This window comes from Lissotriton helveticus, chromosome 7 (assembly GCF_964261635.1).
Source record: "Lissotriton helveticus chromosome 7, aLisHel1.1, whole genome shotgun sequence".
Lineage (NCBI taxonomy): Eukaryota > Metazoa > Chordata > Amphibia > Caudata > Salamandridae > Lissotriton > Lissotriton helveticus.
This window is the reverse complement of record NC_136068.1, coordinates 219,841,661-219,860,557: the sequence shown is the minus strand read 5'-3', so window position 1 is coordinate 219,860,557 and position 18,897 is coordinate 219,841,661. Positions and strand designations below refer to the sequence as shown.

The window sequence follows — 18,897 nt, the reverse complement described above, 5'->3', positions numbered from 1 at the left end:
TGTCCATTTTCATTCAGCATCTCCTCCATTGCTCTCATCCGTGCTGTAGAGTGTAGTAGATTAACATAAATATCTCGGGCACCCAGAGACACAATGCCTGTGGTCGAAACAGAAACAGTTTATATGTTATGCTTATTTTGTTACTTTGCTGTGTTGTGTTATTTTGTTGAACTCTGTAATTGCGTTAGAGATGCAGCAAATGTTGCTACATTTTCGTCAAAAAGCAGCATCTTCATTTAATTGTCTTAGGTGGTAAAATACCGCTGCTCATGCTCTTCAACTATTTAAGACATATGTCCACCACCGAAAACTGGGGCTGGGCCTGGCCTTAAAATTTGCACTTCCATTGCTAACTTTATGTGGTACCGCCCTTTGAATTCTGCCAGTTGAAAGGACGTTTCGTATGATTGCAACTTTGAATGCCAGTCAAATTAAAGCAAAAGGAACTATTAAGGCTGTTTCTATTGTGAAGTGGATATCTGTCAAAAAACCGTGTTCCCTGGAGTCTGATGAAGCACGTTTAGAAAATTCAAACAATGCAAAGCATGTACTACCGAGTGACTGCTTTTAATCTAATCTAGGGCGAAAATGGGTTTAATCAATGAAAACAGTTTTCCTCCCATTATCGAGAAGGACAGAGTCTTATCGGTATGTCTAGCAGGGATTGAGATGAAACAGAGGGCGAGTCCTTTCTAGCCAAGTGTTCTGTCCTGGCTCGAAAACAACGTAGGCTGACATGGCCTCTAACATTGTAGACTTAGCTCCAGTCTATCTCTACTAAACCACTCCCCCCTCCAGAACTCCTTCAAAAAAAGCAAATGTTTAAACGCATTAGCGAGCTGCATATATCAAAGCCAAATAACGCTGCCATAACCTCTCGTTGTCATGATCTTGAGGCTGGAACAGTTTGTCTTTGATTTAGCCAGTGCACTAATGGACATTTAACATTTCATTGTCTGTTCGGGGAAGGGAAGTGAAGTCTGATTTCTTTTAACGCCATGTGTTTTATATTTGTTGAAAACATTCACGATTTCATCTTTCAAATTCCACAATACAGTCGTTGAAGAACATTTGTGAAGTTGACTTCTGTGAACAGATTCGGTACAAACATAGTGTGCATACCGGGTGCGAGTCGCCCTCCCATAAAAGACATGAAACAAGTTGTTGTCGTTCACCGCGTAGTCTTTTATTGAAACTTCCAGCAGTGTCATTAATCCTTTATTCATCTTGGATTATTAATCCTTTATTCATCTTGCTTATATATATATATATAAATCAATCTCAAAGTTGTACATTGTCATTATATTTCCAACCCACTCTCCAAGGGGCCTTTCTGCTGCCGCCGGAGCTGTGGGAGAAGACAAAGAGGGTTAGTTGTGCCTCCCCCGAGGTTTTATACCCTCGGGGGAGGGAAGGTCGACCCTGCCTTCCTGACGACTCTGAGCCCCCGTGATAGGCTCACTTGGACAAACTTTACTGGCTCCTCCCTGTCCTGTTGCTGCCTCGAGGGCATCCCAGCTGGCTCCCAACCCGGATGCCCTCTAAGGGCGCCACGCCCCTAGGTGCGGGTGGCGCCGTCATAAGTGATGTTCGGACCTGGCGAGAAGATTTTATTTTGGGACAGGATTTTCTTACAAGCTGGGCTTAGACAATTGCCGACTTCTTTCTGGTGTCATGAGGGTTAATAAAAATACCACAAAATTAGAGCTGTTTACACCTTAAACGATAATGATTCGTAAAACAAATGTTGGTAATGGACAATCATTCACAAGTATGAACGTTGGGGCTAATTTGGGTTTCAATATTTGGGGGGAACAAAATCCTACCTCCTGCTGTACACAATTGAGCATACATCTTTGTAACTGATTAATTTGCAGCTGAAGTACTGTGCACGGAATCAAACACACAGTACATATTTTAAATGGTGTTCTGGGTGCATGATTATTGCACATAATGCCCATTTTTTCTCTAATCCATAAAGGCCTGGAATGCTTGGCCCGTATGGAAATTCATCATGATATTTGCGGTATAATTGTTGACAAATATGTTATTCATGTGATCCAGAGAGATTGCAGAACACTTCTTATTACCTGTGGGAGCTGACAGTGCAGACTTACATACTGTGAGGATCTGGGAGTATTATATTATATGGCTGTGGTGCCTAATCGTGGAGCACACGGCAAAACATTTATTGGGTCCAGTCATGGCCGTTTGACCAACCTTAAGCTCAACCCTGGGTAGCTATGGCTTTCAAGCAGCAAGGCTTGAACAAAGGAGTCATATAATTTTTTGTGTCACACTTAACAGTATACAGCTCCCTGACATAGGGCTCTATAGGCTTTCCTTAGGGGAGACTTGCATATAACGTTAAGGGAAGGGGTAGGTTTGCTATTGGTTTTTGGTTTTAATGGCACAGTCAAACTAGCAGTGTCACACTGCCCTTCCAGTCCGCAGTGGCAGGCTGGGAGCTATTTTGAACTTGTAACACACCCAGGGTGGCACAACCAGTGCTGCAACCCTGGTTGGACACTCTGACTTACAGGCCCTAGGTACCCTGCGTACCATATACTAGAGACTTAAAAGTAAGTCAGTACTTGCCAAGTGTGGGTCGCCACTTCGACATACAATTTGGGTGAGAACACTGGCACTAAGGGCTAGGCAGCAGGCCTCAGTGCACCCAGAGTCAGTCAGTCAGTCACACAGCTTTATTCGATCTTTTAAAAACAGACCATAAAAGCACATAAGTACATATAAAATTTCTATATCAATAAATATACATATATACTTAGTTAACACTCAGAGGCGAAAAATTAACAGCATCAGTCCAAAAATTGGGGGTGAACATGCAAAAAAAAGGCATTTCCTTACATGGCCCCTTCCAGACGAAAGCTGATAAGCACCTAACCCTTATCCTGGTAGTTCTCATTGTCTAAGTGGAAGAACCTGGAAAGGCCATCTGTATTGGCATGGTCAGTCCCAGGTCTGGGTTCCACTGTAAAGTCCATACCTAGTAAGGAAATGGACCACTTCCACAATTTGGGGTTCTCTTCTGTCATCTGCATCAACCATCTGAGAGGCCTGTGGTCAGTTTGAACTGTGAAGTGAGTCCCAAACTGGTAGGGTCTCAGCTTCCTCAGCAATCAAACCACAGCAAAGGCTTCCTCTCAATGGGACGCCAACGCTGCTCTTTGGGGAGGAGATACATGCTGATAAAGGCAACTGGTTGATGTGGACCCTGGTCATTTAGCTGTGACAGCATGGCCCATATCCTATTGTTAAAATGTAAAATCTGATTCTCTCAATTTTTGATTAAGCTATGCCTCATCCATTTTCCACCCTTGCCCTACTTCCAGCCCGGCTCTATCCTTGACACCGCATCTGTATGCAGAGTAAGCGCAAAAGAACAGCTGGCACCTGCTTGAGGGTTTTCAGACAATGGTTAATCCTCAAGTAAAGTTTACTAAGATAGCATATCTTGTTGTTCAGCCTTAGGACGTAGCAATTGCACAAGACACCTAGGCTGTTGATTCTTGCTGTTACCTCATTTGTGTGTTTTTCCCAAAGCTCTGTTTGCCTCTGGGCGTCCCTTGTTTATAATGTTTTGCTATAAAAACCAATATAACCCATCGTTCAGTGTGCTTTTCCCAGAGTATCTCTATGGTGCTTGGGGGATGGGCCCTCATTCATGAATGCTAAATAAATGATCCAAGATTTGTACTTCACTCCAGTGTCAATTCCTCTTTACTTATTAAGAACGCCGTGGACTAAAGGGTGACCCTGCACCAGTGGATTATTAATAATCTACTTCCACAAACTGGCACCCAACGTGGGTAGCCTATCAAAGAATTGCAGTCGTACCGGGGGAGGAGATCGTGTCGGTAAGTCGAACTTCGCTGAGGAGCGCACCACCTGAAGAGACTAGATCTCATGTCCAAGATGATTTTTCGGCTCTCTGACTCTGATCTTCCTGGCGGCTGCTAGCCTTGACTGGGGCTCTCGGATGGTCATTCTTTTGGATCAGGGAGGATCGACAGGTGGGAGTTGAAGACTACAAATAAGGTAGATTTGTATTGAACCAGTTCTTTTGGTTATTTGGAATTTGTTTTGAATCTGTTTGGAATTTAGAAAAGTAGAAGAAATGATAGATCAGATACCGGATTTTTCAGAGGGTGAACTTCTTTGTCTGATAAATAAGCTTTCTCATCAACTTATAGTTCAGTGGGAGATGACTACAGGACAGAACGGTCCCGATGAAGTTAGAGCTATTAATCCACAGTGTCAGATAGGGGCCTTCCCTGTAAGTAGAGTTGATAATGCTATAGCAGCAATAATTGGATATCGTAATGAACTTCTTCCTCTCCCAGAATAAGACCTATGAGGGAAGCCGCGCCACAGTTCAGTCCTGGAAGAGGGAATGCAGATAATGATGACCCTAATGATCCCAATGCTAAAGCCCATTTTTTGGATATTTGGATATATACGCCCTGGAAAAGGACGGATGTACTTACTTTAAAAGCCTCCTTACCAGACATACGGAAAAATCCTAGAGGATTTCATGATGATGTACAGGCAGCCATTGATTCCTGTGTCATGGCCTTAGCTGATATTGATATGTTTTTTGGTATGATCCTGCCACCGGATATGTGGCTACTTACTCATAAACAGGATCATGCTGCTGATTTAGGTGGCGACTGGGCAGCCATCATAGCAGCCGACAGGGATAGGAAACCTGGTCAGAAACCTAGTCAGCTCATACTGGATCTGCCTGGTAACATACTTACTTATATAAAAACGATGGTACCGGAAAGGAAAATAGATTGGGTATTTCTCACTGCTTCTAAACAAAAACAGGGAGAGGCCGTCCCTGACTTCTTTACTCGCTTTGAGGAAGTGTTCCATGATTTTAGTGGGCATGACACTTCTACACCTACGGGTGGGCATCTGTTTGTAGATAGATTTGTAGGAAATGTACTTCCTGAGATCTCTGTTCGCTTAAAAAATTCTGAGAGTGCATAGGCTTCATTAACCCCGAAAGCTATATTAGATATGGCTCAGTATTATCAGAATAAAGTGACCACTGAGCAAGAACGGAAAGAAGGTAAACTAAAAGAATTGAAAACTAAGGTAATGATGGTCCAGGCCTATGGACCCCATGGTCGAGGTCGTGGTCAAACCTATGGTCAGAATTTTAGACAGACACCTCCAGTAGGGCCACCACATAGACACTAGGGCCGGATCAATGGGCTTATTGTAAGGAGAAAGGACATTGGTGTTCCGATTGTCCAGTTTTAGCTGCGAGGGGCAGAGGAAGGGGACAACTGTATGGTAGCTGGGGGATTCCAGTTCCCCGACAGCATCTACAACAAGCTCAAGCTCCAGAGAAAAATAGGTCAGAATTTGTTTTGGATCAACAGAATAATCAATATTCTATGGAGGATTGGGAATCAGAAGAAACTATGGGAACGCATTTTGCCTAGGACAGCGTAGGAAAAGAAGGATCATTTGAGATACCTGTAGACCAGTCAGGACCCTATATAACAGCAACCATTCTTGGGCAGGATCAGAATTTTTTAGTGGATACAGGGGTGACACGGAGTGTGATATCTCAGAAAACAGGTCCCTGGGACACTTTGTCTGGCCAAGTGATTACATGAATAGGGTTTGATGGAACACCAACACCTAGCCCTGTGTCCCCAAAATTGCCGTTACAGGTTGAGAATTTTGTTGTTTCAGCCCCCTTTTTTCTTTCACCACACGCTCCTGATAATTTGATGGGACTTGATCTTCTGAAATATTTCCATGCTACTATACATTGTTCCCCATCTGGACTACGTGTCATTTATGGGAAAAAAGACATTGCCTAAACAATATAATTTCTCTTTATGTTCGGATCTTGATTCTGTTCCTTCATGTGTTTGGGCTACTGCTGACACAGATGAGGGAAGAATGGACATTTCCCCAGTATACATACAGGTTCGTGAGGGTGCCTTCTTACCAAGGGTCCCGCAATATAAAATATCGAAAGATGGTGAGGATGCACTAATATCTATCATTGACAACATGATATGTACAGGAGTTGTTGATGAAGTTTCCTCTAATGTATGAAATAGCCCCCTTGGCCCCATCCTGAAACGGGGCGATGGAACAGGGGACAAGATTTACCGATTCGTGGTTGATTTAAGAGAAGTAAACAAAACAGTGATTCCTTAATATCCTGTCCTTGTTGACATTAATCCCACCTAAAGCCACTGTGTTTTCTGTTATCTATCCCAAACACGCTTTTTTCTTTATTCCCATACATAAAGATAGTAAATACTTGTTAGGCTTCTCATTAAGGGGCCGCTCATTCAGATTTTGTAGAGCTCCACAAGGTTATACAGAAAGTCCTAGTATTTACATTCAGGCACTTAAACAACAGTTGGATGAACTTCTTTTGTCGTAAGGAGTTACACTTGTGCAATATGTCTATGACATTTTGCTCGCAGCAGATACAGTTGAGCAATGTAAAGAGGCCACTCTTTCCCTATTACATCATCTTGCTCCTAAGGGACATAAGGTCTCTAAGAATAAGCGGCAATATTGTCAATCTGAGGTCACTTATTTGGGTCACCTCTTGTCTAAGGAAGGTCGCACTCTGACTAAAGACAGAATTCAAACTATTCTAAATATTCCCATCCCGTGTACTCAAAAAGAAGTCAGGGCGCTCAATGGCATCACTTCCTATTGTGGATCCCCAACTTCTCCCTTATCATCAAACCTTTTTTGTCCCTTGTTACTAAAGACACTCCCTTTCCTCTACCTACTTACAGGATACGAACGTACGCTCTTGGCACCTCATATAACACTTAAGAGATGTTTGACATTGAACCCAGCTACATTGTTACCTTTGCCGGCTGAACAAATGCACGATTTGTATGACTATATTTTTCTTACAGAAGAACAAACTAAGGAAAGAATAGATCTGAAAGATACACCTTTGTTAGATCCTGAGGGAGAATTATGGGTGGATGGTTCCTGCTTGAATTTACCTGATGGCACCACCTCTATATCCTATGCCATAGCCACAATACAACCTGTGGTAGAAACAACCCATATTCTGTAAAAATCTGCCCAAGCAGCTGAACTTATTGAGCTCTTAAGGGCTTGTGAACTTAATGAAGGGTTATCAGTGAACATTGACACAGACAGTCAGTATGCCTTTGGTGTGGCACACAATTTTGGCAAACTTTGGAAGGAACGAGGATTCCTAACCTCCCATGGTTCTAAAATACAGCATGGTGAATTGGTAAATAGTCTTCTTACTGCCTTGACATTGCCAAAGAGTGTAACTATTATCAAATGTGTTGCCACAAGAGAATCACAGATAAAGTGGGACAGGGAAATGCCTTTGCAGGCGAAATTGCCAGAAACACTGCGAGTATACACGCGAGTAGGATGTATGTATTACGATCCCAACCTGAGAGTTGGGAATATATGTTTGCAGAGATCAAATAAATACAGCAGTTAGCTATAGAACAAGAAAAAGCTGAATGGAAAATGGAAGGAGAGTTAGATGATGAGGGTTGTCGGAGGTTAAGAGATATACTGAAATGGAAGTTACCTTATGCTTATTTACTGCCCTTTGTAACCATGGCTCATGGACCTGCTCACGGTAGTGCCAAAACACTATCTCCGAACTAGAACAGGTTTTGGATAACAGTTGAACATTTGGTTAAAAATTGCATGATATGTCTACAGCACAATCCTGGGAAGGGAGTTTCTCCACCCCAGGCCCCATCCGAAGCACTTCAAATGATTATATTCATTTGTAAACTTTATTTCGATTTAAAAGAAAATCACAAAAGTCAGCACAATATAAAAGATACAGGGTCAAGAAGGTCATCGGCAGACAGTTCATTACGTTGTTCCAATACCCGTGACTGTGGGATAATCCTATAATACAACATTAAAACTATAAATATGTAAACTGAATTAAAACCCACCTACAAGGTGGTCCAGAAACAGTTCATAGTTAAAAAGAAATACTTTGAAACAATAAAACATATTGGCAAATAACACACAGAGAATAAAAAATGGAAGGTAGAGCGCTGTAATAATTTGAAGTATGTATTAGTAGTGGTTTGTTCTTTTAGTAAGTGGGTGAAAGCTTATCCAACCAAAGACAACACAGCTTTGACAACAGCAAAAATTCTGTTAAAGGAGTTCTTCCCCCATTTTGGGGTTTGTAGAGTCTTATGGAGTGACAATGGTCCCACTTTACTGGCCAGATAACAGAGTACCTAATGAAGGGTTTAGGAGTAAAGGAAAAGTTTCATGCTCTAAATACCCCCAGGCAGCGGGTCTAGTAGAGATGTACAATGCTACATTGAAGTTAAAACTAGCAAAGATACAGACAACAACGGGCCTTAACTGGCCAGATTTTTTACCCCTAGCATTGTTATCTGTTCGTTCCATTCCACATAGTAAAATTGGACTTTCTCCCTATGAAATAGTCTTCGGTGGACCTATGAATGTATGGGGACCCCAAGGTCAAATGTGATAAAGGAAATACAGTACCCTATTTTGAGTGATTATCTGAGAAATCTGACTGAAAAATTGTCTTTGATTTACCGGCAGGTGCATGAAGCTATGCCAGACAAATCAGAGGGTCAGGCTCATGGTCTCCAACCCGGAGATTTTGTGTTAATCAAGAACTTACAAAGCTCTAAGAACTTGGAACCTCGTTGGAAGAACACCGAGCAAGTTCTGCTGGCAACCTGAACTGCTGTTCGTGTCACCAACAGACATCATTGGATAAATGCAGTACACTGCAAACTAATACCAGCAACTGTTCTCCAACCAGAAGGCAGAAACGATCTGTATGACAGCTTACAAACTCAGAAAAGTGTTGCTCCCCTGAATAAAGACACTTTGTTTCCTGATCAAACTACGCCTTCGGCAACAAGGTACAATTTATGACCAAGGAAGGGAAGGAGCAGATAGAGATACCGGAGGACCAGTTTCAATTAGTGGAACGGTTCGGCTGTGACACGGTAGGTAGGATCACAGAATCGGCTGAACTAGGTTCAGAGTGGGTTGTGATACGTGTTCAGTGGTGCCTGGGTCTCTCTCCGACATATGGTTGTATTGATACCAATAAGGAGAAAATGCAGAGATTGGGATCCAAGCTCCGAAGTAATGACAAGACTCTGTGTATGGTGACTCTGATCATATTATTGATAATATTGCCAGCAGTTTTTTGGACAATGGAGAAAGTAGTTCCAGCTCGAAACTTATTGCCCCCTACTACTCCTGTCCCCATGGAACATTATTATTTCACCTTTCCCTACCACGAGCAAAAAACCCGAATGTCCTGCCTCAATAACACTTTCATACAAATGCTACATCATACTCATAATGCTATGAACACTACCAATTGCTGGGTATGTGGAATGATGCCAGCCCATCAGAAAAAAAGGAGGAACGCCTCTCGTTCCCTTGCCATTCTCACATAATGGTTCTTGTGCAGCCTGGTTCGCACTTTTGTGGGCCTCTGCAATCAATAAAATTACTCTAGCTGATGTTGGAAGACTCAATACCCAGTTAAACAAGGTCTGTTACCCCGATGATGAAGGCTCTCTGCAGGCCAGAGGAACTGTATGGTATATGGAGGAGTATCGCAGAGGATATTCCTCCACAAGATATGTTTTTTCTAACACTCGAACAGCCATAGGTAATGGACCTCCTATTATTGCTGTAACCAGAGCCCGAGCAGATCTTTGTGTGAGCAGCATTGGCAGTATTCCTGTGGGAAAAAGTGACTGTACTACAATATTGAATATCACTGGAACGAACAATAGTAGTTTCCTATCTTCACATAACAGTTATTTCATTTGTGGAAGCAAAGGTTATTATCATCTACCAGTCGGTTGGTCTGGAACTTGGTACGTGTCCTTTTTGCTTCCTCCTGTATTCTTAGAACCTGCAACTTATCACAAAGACCAGAGCCTGTTTAATGACATTTCTTTCAATAGATTTAAAAGAACTCTAAATAATGAGGAAGTAGATCAAACTGATGCAGCATTACAGCAGTACCTCGATTGTAACTTGGGATTATTTTTCTTTGTTGGGGCAGCCCTAATTAGTAGGAAGATTAGACGTCTGACCTGGGTGGTAGAAGGAGTAACTAATCAAACAGCAATGGCTCTAGGAAATATTATGGAAGAGCTTTAAATTATGAGAATTGTAATGTTGCAAAATAGAATGGAACTAGACAAAATATTAGCTGATCGTGGTGGAGCATGTCGCATTATCGGGAGTAGCTGCTATGTGTTTATCCCTGACCGCGCCCCATCTGTTTATGACGCCATTTCTAAATTACATAAAATAGCTGACGAAATACATCAAGACCAAGGAACATGAACTTGGTCTGAGTGGTTATGGGGAATCATTTCTACATGGGGCTGGAAATTATTAATGGGAATAGCTACCATATGAATTATCTTTCTCACCTGCTGTTGTTGCATTCAATGTGCCCCTACGATATGTACAGCTTGTTTAGCTACTTGTAATAATATTAAACCCCCCCGATTAATGTTCATGAATCAAATCAAGAAATTATTATGCAAACTGAAATATACGAACTTATGAATATTGACATCAGAGATGAATGCATGTACTTTTAAAATGGATTCGGCAAAGCTGAAAAGGAAGGACTGTTAAAATGTAAAATCTGATTCTCTCGTTTTTTGATTAAGCTATGCCTCATCCATTTTTCACCCTTGCCCTGCTTCCAGCCCGGCTCTATCCTTGACACCGCATCGGTATAAACATGAGTAAAGAATCTAGATTGGGGCATTGTAGGCTTTGTACACATGCAGCGTCAGTGCAAAAGAAGAGCTGGCGTCTGCTCGAGGATTTTCAGACAATGGTTAATCCTCAAGTAAAGTTTACTCAGATAGTATATCTTGTTGTTCAGCCTTAGGACGTGACAATAGTACAAGACACTGAGGCTGTAGATTCTTGCTGTTACCTCATTTGTGTGTTTTTCCCAAAGCTCTATTTGCCTCTGGGTGTCCCTTGTTTGTGATCTGTTGCTTTAAAAACTCATGTAACCCATCGTTAAGTGTGCTTCTCCCAGAGTATCTCTATGGTGCTTGTGGGATGGTCCCCCATTCATGAATTCTAAATAAAGGCTCCATGGTTTGTACTTCACCCTGAGAGCTCTCATAGGATACCAGCCATGTATCTATGTCATCCCCCTCTACATATTTAGGAGCAATCCCTTTTGGTAACCTGGGATCATAGGCGCCCTCTGCAGTCACCTCTGGATCTTTGTTGCTGCCACCTTGTCCTTGCGGTTTCATCCCCAACTTGACCTTCTGCTCCAGGGCCCGTCTCCTTTCTTCCAGGGCCAGCTTTCTCTCCTGAATCGCCAAGAGGCTGAACTGTGCGCCAAATCCTTAGGTCCTCTCCCAGAAGTAGAGCTCATTTCACTCTTAGACAGGGAATTATTCCTTGAACGAGGAGTGGGGACCACACTCTCCTGGTCACCCTCTGTTTCAGAAAGCTCACTGATAACTTCCTCTTCCCCTATCTCGGGTGATTTCCTCCTCCAACTTAACCTCTACTTTCCTGGCTTCTTCCGAGGCTCTAAGGGCTTTCTCAAGAACCTCCCTTTTGGCAGTGAATCCTGTAAAAATGTTTCTACCACTGCACAGCATCCTTAGCTCATTAATCTTGAGTGTGAGCTGAGTGGCCAAGTTGATTTCCCTGTTCTCCATCTTTTAACGCTCTTTTGCAGACTGTACACCTTCAGAAAACAGTTTCTTTGGAATTTACAGAACTTGACACTGGTTAAACTTTTCACTCACTTGTCCACTTGGCAGATTATCTCTGTAGTTACCAACTTATTAGCTGTCTGTTAGAGCTAAATACAAGTTGCCACCAATGTGAGGGTATGGGTATGGGTATATAATATGATATGGCTGTGGAGCCTTATTGTGCAATACCCTCTCAAAATCTTTATTGTATCCAGTCAGGTTTGCTTAAACAACCTTAAGCCACCCTGGGTAGCTATGGCTTTTTAGCAGCAAGGATTGAACAAAGAAACTTAGTATAAAGCATTTAACAGTAGCAAACAACGAAATAAGAAAGTTACCCAACACGAAAGAAATACAACACCATTATAAAAATAGATTGTATTTTTATGAAGTGTTGGAGAGTATAATGGGCAAAATAGACTAAAGGGTTCTGGAGAAATTATTTTTCAAAGATTTTATTACTTTTAATTTCAACCGCAAACAACACTGGTCAACAAAAAGTTTGCAAACTTTGCAAAAGTTTGCAAAAGTTAGTAATAGTACTTTGACCCAGATTGGGATTGGGACAGTTACCTGGCCACTACAACGTTTTTCGGTCTAGTAACAGCCTTTACAGCATGACCGCCATTGACGATAATGGGGTGGCTCTGATGCTGTGGATACAAGATGAATTTATGCTTACGGATGCTCCCGTTGTGATGAGGTGGATTGAGGTGCTTTTGTGGTGGTTCCTCGATCCATGGGTGATGTGGGGCGACTTTAGCCACTGAGGTCTGTGGTCCCATGAAGTCCTGTTTCTGGGGGTCGAAGGTCAACAGCTGCTAGACTTCTGGTCTCTGGGTACACCAGTTGGGGTAAAATACTTTAGTGGGGGGTAGTGCCCTATGGAGTGACCAATCCAGGCTTCAACGACCCTCTCAGGTCCAGCGGACTCAAGTGCAACTGTTGGCAATTGAAGAATGGTCTCTTAAGGTTCCCACCATCAGCTATCAGTGAATCCGATCCTTCGGGTCACTGCTTTGGTCTGGGGTTGGGGGAGCAAGTCTCCTCCAAGCTAGGAGCCACAGCACAGTCTAGATTTAATTGTTCAAAATGCCGCAGGTGCAGTCCATCAGATGGTGTAGCCCCTCTTTGTGAAATTCTAAGTGCAGCAGGGCAATACTTGTTTTGTCCTCTTTCCAAACCAGTGTGATCAAAGAGTTCAGGGTGCCAGGGGTGCCCTATTTATTGTGCTAAAGTGCGCTGAAGAGACCAGCCAGTTACTAGCCAGTGGACTGCCAGGTCCCCTCCCTTTGGGCAACGACTTTCCGGTGAAGAGTGGCATCTGGCAATATCAGTGTGCACACTTCTGGCCATTCTCAAGATGTCAGGGCCCTTCCTTGGATGTAAGGAGCTTGGTAGCCCACCCTAGAGGTGTGGCTGCCTGGGAGCTACACACCCTCTGGGAAAACCGATTTGGGCACTGGTCTTCCCTCTCTGTTCCTGTCTCTAGCTTGTCTGCCTGAACAATGAGCAGCCACTCTGTAGTGTTATCGTCATTTGCCCACCAAAGGCAGCTTCCCCTTTGAAGCTCGCCATTTGGCTAACACTCGAGTGGCTTCCTGCAAAGGGGAGGTGACACCGCTCCCCGCAGCATGTAGTGTTTGAGCCTAAGCCCGGGAGTAAATACAACTCCCCAGGTGGGCAGAAGCTGTCTATGGGTCTCAGCCCATGTGAGCCTACTGAACCACTGAAGCATATAGTGGCAACTTTTTAAAAGTTGCTTATCTTCAAAACTGACATTAAATTTGACCTGGCATCAGGTCAGGCCTAATACCATGATTAATTTGATACCTTTCAGTACCCAGTTAGGTAGTCCCATTCCAAAGTTAGCCATGCTGCGGTCTCAGACAGTAACCTTGTGTTAGCCTATAGAGCTACTAACTCTTCCTCAGCAAAACAACAATTTGGGGAGTTTTGATTTTGAGACATGTAAGTTTATATGTCCTACTTAACAGTAAACAGCTTCCTGCCATAGGGCTGTATAGGGTTTCCTTAGGGGAGACTTGCAGATAATGTTAAGGGAAGGGGTTGCTTTGCCTTTGGTTTTAAGGGCAAAATCAGACTAGCAGTGACACTGCCATTCCAGTCTGCAGTTGCAGACTGGGGGCCATTTTGTACTTTTGACACACTCAAGGTGGCACTACCAGTGCTGCAGTTCTGGATGAACACTCTGCCTTACATGCCCTAGGTACCATAGACTAGGGGCTTATAAGTAAGACCGTACTTGCCAATTGGGGGTAGCCAATTCGGCATACACTTTGTAATGGCTAAGAACTCTGGTACTGAGGTCTGGTTAGGAGGGCTCAGTACACTCTCTGAGTCAAAAGACCAGCAGCATCAGTCAAAAAAGTGCAGGTGAACATGCAAAAAGAGGTATTTCCTTACACATACCGTTAGTGTACACAGCATGATAATTGTTACAGTACATCACTAACAATTAATACCAGTGACACTCCATGATGATATTATCCTTTTGTAAAGTATTGGCCTTTTATGTCATTGTACAAAACATTTTCATTAAAACAAAATAATAATAGTTTGTCTAAACATACATAACTTCTCAACGTATATCTGCAGATTCCTCACCTAATGAATATTTCCCAGGCATCAGACTGGATCTGGAAACTTCTCAGCAGTTCTTTGACATGCCGGTACGTGGCGCCATATGTCTCCACACTGATGCCCTTCCGCTCCGGAAATGACCTGGGGGCCTATAAAGGCACCACCCCTGCAAGCTGATGTCAGTTGCTTTTGAGGCTGTCCGTGACCCAAGACACATTACCCCAATGGCGAAATAGTTGTGATCTCTATGCAGATTCCTAAACTTGTGATCTCATTAATGGATAGAGTCCAATTACAAAAAAGAGAAGAATGGGACTGTTGATGAGGAATCTGAAGCTAGATAGAATCTCAATCAGAAAAAGCATTACCCAAGGTAAGTAACCTGTTTTTCTGATAGAGACTTCTAGCTGCAGATTCCTTACTTTTTTAATAGATACCAAAGCGGTACCTAGAGGAGGAGGGTCTGTGACTGGACTCAAAACAGAAAGTCCTGAAGGACTGAGTGGGCAAAATTCCCCTCTTGGCAGACCTAGCAGCCAAGACATTAGTGCTTCATAAATATTTCGTAGGAGGCCCACATTCCCACGTGCTAAGGCAGTTGTAGCACCTTTGACCTGGTTAGAATGAACACACTCTGTCTGGAGGCTGCTTTTTGACTAGTGTGTAGTGGATCTTAATGCAGAGCAAGATCCAATGGGAGATGGTTCTCATCTGCACTGCCATGTCTTCAGTGAACCCCACAAAGAGCTGATCACCCATATGTTGTTTTTGGGTAGGATGAATGTAGAAAATCAGTGTTCTTTTGGGGTCCACATGGGGTCTCTCCTCCTCCATAGAGCACTGGCAAGGGGATGGTCTGACCAACGTGGAATGGCATTAACAACTTTCAGTAAAAAAAGATACACATGTTCACAGAATCTGTTTGTCTGGAAAGAAGGTGGTGTACAGTGGGTTGACACAGAGCTTGAAGCTCATTCACACCCTGGGCAGAATGTACGGTGATGTGGAGCTCTGCCTTAAGGACGAGAAGCTGCCAAGGGCAACTGTGAATGGTTCAAGTTTGCGCTATATAAAAGTACAACAACAAAAATTCAGTAGAGTAGGTCAGGATATCGTCTAAGTAGAGCCCCATAAACATATTAATAATGTTCCACTAATTATTGTTGAGAAATGTCTGAAATCGTGAAGAAGTTTTTTTACGCCTTTTTATACTGGCAAATGATGCAGAGTGTAATCTACCTGGCTCAGCCGTTGAACTGTCTTTCAATTTTTTTTAACAGTTTTCTGCATAACAATCTCCAGTGATTAAATGAAAGGACAAACATACCTTTGGATTGCCTGCTCCCACCCAACCCCTGGGTAATCGGCCTCAAATACTGTAAAGAAATTGTAATTAGCTAATCTTGCCCTTTGGGAGATGTGATGCACCTTGGTCATTGGGCCAAAGTTGCAAGCCTTCCAAAAGCACTTTCCCATAGTGAAGGGACTTGTCAACTTGAACTACAATCCCCTTTTTGCCAAAGGTTCAATGAAAGTGCAAAGTAATTTTCATACTGTGTCTACATCTATATCTGTGTGCCATCCTTATCCATTGCTTTGTGTGGGTTTCCTGCATTCATGGTGACATTACAATAGGCAAGAGGAAAGGAGAAGGTCAAGAGACTATCCACATTGCTTTCCTGTTATACACATTCATTAGTTTTCAAAATGTATGAAGCTGTTTGAATCTGATTTTAAAATCTTTATTGTTCACTAAAATGCGAGTCCCCTCAATCAAGCACTTACAAAGTTGGAGATGGTATGTAGACGTGTAACAAATATTTTCTATGTTGTTTTTCATAAACTAGGGATAGAAATCATGTGCATTTACAAGTATGGATCTTTGGTAAGTAGAACTATTTATATTATCTTCTTGAGTAGTGTTAACTTATGAACACTTAAATCTTAGGATAGGCGTGACAAATTGAAAATTGCTCATACATGTGTTGTTTGAAAATAATAACAAATATTTCAGTTAAGGAATGGTTTAACATCAGCACTGTATTATACAATAATCATTTTCATATGTCTCTCCAAAGCTCATTGAATAATTCCAGTCCAAATACAAAGTATATTAATTTTCAGCCTTTTCTGAGGGTAGACAAATACAAGTGTCTCAAAAAACCCTGTGCCCTTATTTACCTGCATATCCTTTCCTCTTGCGTGAAAAACCTCCAGAACATGATATTAGAACATTTCCTGTGGCCGAACCCACAAATGATAGTTTCTTCTCTTTAAACTTTCTCAGAGCTGTAAACTCTATCTTATAGTGCACTCTCTGAAATTCATTGGCCTTCGCCCAAATTCAGTCTAGTTCTTATACCACACTTCAGCATTGGGAAATTGCACATTTCTAACTGCACTCCATTATCAAGTTGAAACTTGTCTGCCTGCTGAACATTTGAAAATAGCAGTCCATGTTCTCACTGTTTCCAGGTTGGACTTTAAAAATGAAAGTGCTTAATGAACTAGCCTGTTGAGTTAGAACAATGGAAGAGTATTTGGAGAGGACAGTCATGTTGCTTTTCAGATTCTGGTCCTTTAAGAAATCTGTCAAGATGTTTGACTTTGCTGCGGTGCTGATACGTATTTCATGGCATCAAACCACAAAACCTTGGATATTCTCCATGGTAGGGAATGGGAGGCAATGGGTCTCTATGATCAACTGGCCTCCAATCGTAAATCTTATACACAAGAAAAGCCACACTAGAAAATGTTTATTTATTATTCCTGTATAAGTGATAAGTCAAGCCTATCTGTGGACACACAAAAAATTGTGAATGGATTTCCTTACACACCATCAGGTGTCGTTCTTCATCAAAGGACTCCCCTTGCTCTTCAAAAACCCCATTTGATGAAGAGCGGACCTACTCTTTATAGTAACGGAGGCACTTCTACCTGACCATTGAACCTGTGATATGACTGTGTTAAAAACCAATGTGATAAATCCAAATAACTTTTAATTTAAGTGAGATATCACTTAGTGTTAAAAACCAGTGTGGAGACTAGGAGAACCAATACCCTACCCCCACTTAGACAGTCAACATGTTTCTAACTCTTGGCTCACAAGAGTCTGTGGCATTCGTCAGGACGGGACACAGGTTCATATTGTGGCATATACTCCTGTTAGAGCCACTTTCAATTTGGGCTGACCTTTGTCGTCCTACACATTCCTCGGTCCCTAGGTACATAGAAGATAACATTAAACAGGATTAAACAAGTAACTCGAGTGCAAGAGAGAGACATGCCCACACTGCCGCCTGCAAACAGCAATTGTCTGCCCTGGCGGAGGCTGGCTACGTCTCTGTAAAAGTTTAATAGTCAGGACAGCCACTTATAAAGGAACAAATAACAAAGTTATCAGGTGGCTTTTCTTGTGTTTAACATGTATTTCATGGCAGACACATTATCTGCCCTGAGATGTACACTGTGGTGTGATTTCTGGCTATCCTCTAAGCAACAAACTTGCTGGCCAAACTTCCAGGGAGTTGATGCGAAGCCATCATTCCACCAGGCCTCATTCCCCCTGGTATTTATGCTGTTCATACATGTACCCCAACCTGCCCTGCTCACATTGGACTGGAAAATGAAGCAGAGTGTAATTTACCTGGCTCAGCTGGTGAACTGTTATTCACGTTTTAAACTGTTTTCTGCAGAACAATCTCCAGTGAATAATTGAAAGGACAAACATACCTTTGGATTGCCTCCTGCCACCCAACCCCTGGGCAATAGGCCTCAAATACTGTAAAGAAATTGTAATGAGCTAATCTTGCCCTTTGGGAGATGTGGTGCACCTTGGTCATCAGGCCAAAGTTGAAAACATTCCAAATGTTCTGTCCTGTAGGGAAGTGTCTTCTCAACCTTAACTACAACCCTATTTTTACAAAAGGTTTAATGAAAGTGCAATGTAATTTTCATACTATACCTATGTCTATATCTGTGTGCCGTCCTTATCCATTGCTTTGTATGGGTTTTCAGCATTCATGGTGACATTACAATAGGCAAGAGGAAAGGAGAAGTTTAAGAGACTATTCACATTGCTTGCCTGTTATACACTCTATGAAGAAGTGTGTTGTGGTTCCAAGATTGGTGTGCTGTTGCTGGCTTCCATATTGGCTAACCATAATGTGACTTGTGCCTGCGATCCTAGTTGAGGTAAATATGGTCCAAGTAGCAGGACCTTTGGCAGAGGTGGTTCATCTTCCAGCTGTGGAGGGTATTGATAGTTAATGGGCACCTGAATGATCACTTTAATCAAGGTACCCAGGTCAACTTGATCAAGTCAGCTTCTGGAAATATCAGCAGACTACTGTCATTTCCCTCTTAATCCAAGCAATCTTCATTCGCCAGGGTTTGAGTGTGATGGAAAGGAAGTTGATCGTTACCCCAAGTACTCCATGAGCTGAGCTCGAGTGCAGGAGGTCTTTACAAAGTTAATCAGGAAACTGAGCCG

General features: G+C 42.4%; 1 protein-coding gene across 13 annotated transcripts in view; it reads left to right on the top strand.

The window, feature by feature from the left end:
• The window catches only part of SPO11 (SPO11 initiator of meiotic double strand breaks), a 749,185-nt gene that overhangs the window by 575,788 nt on the left and 154,500 nt on the right, over positions 1-18,897 (top strand). For all 13 annotated transcript variants that reach the window (XM_078651981.1, XM_078651989.1, XM_078651977.1 and 10 more), the window contains one exon: positions 16,253-16,290. In XM_078651981.1, coding sequence (XP_078508107.1) covers positions 16,253-16,290 — 38 coding nt within the window. The remainder of the gene's footprint in view (positions 1-16,252; positions 16,291-18,897) is intronic.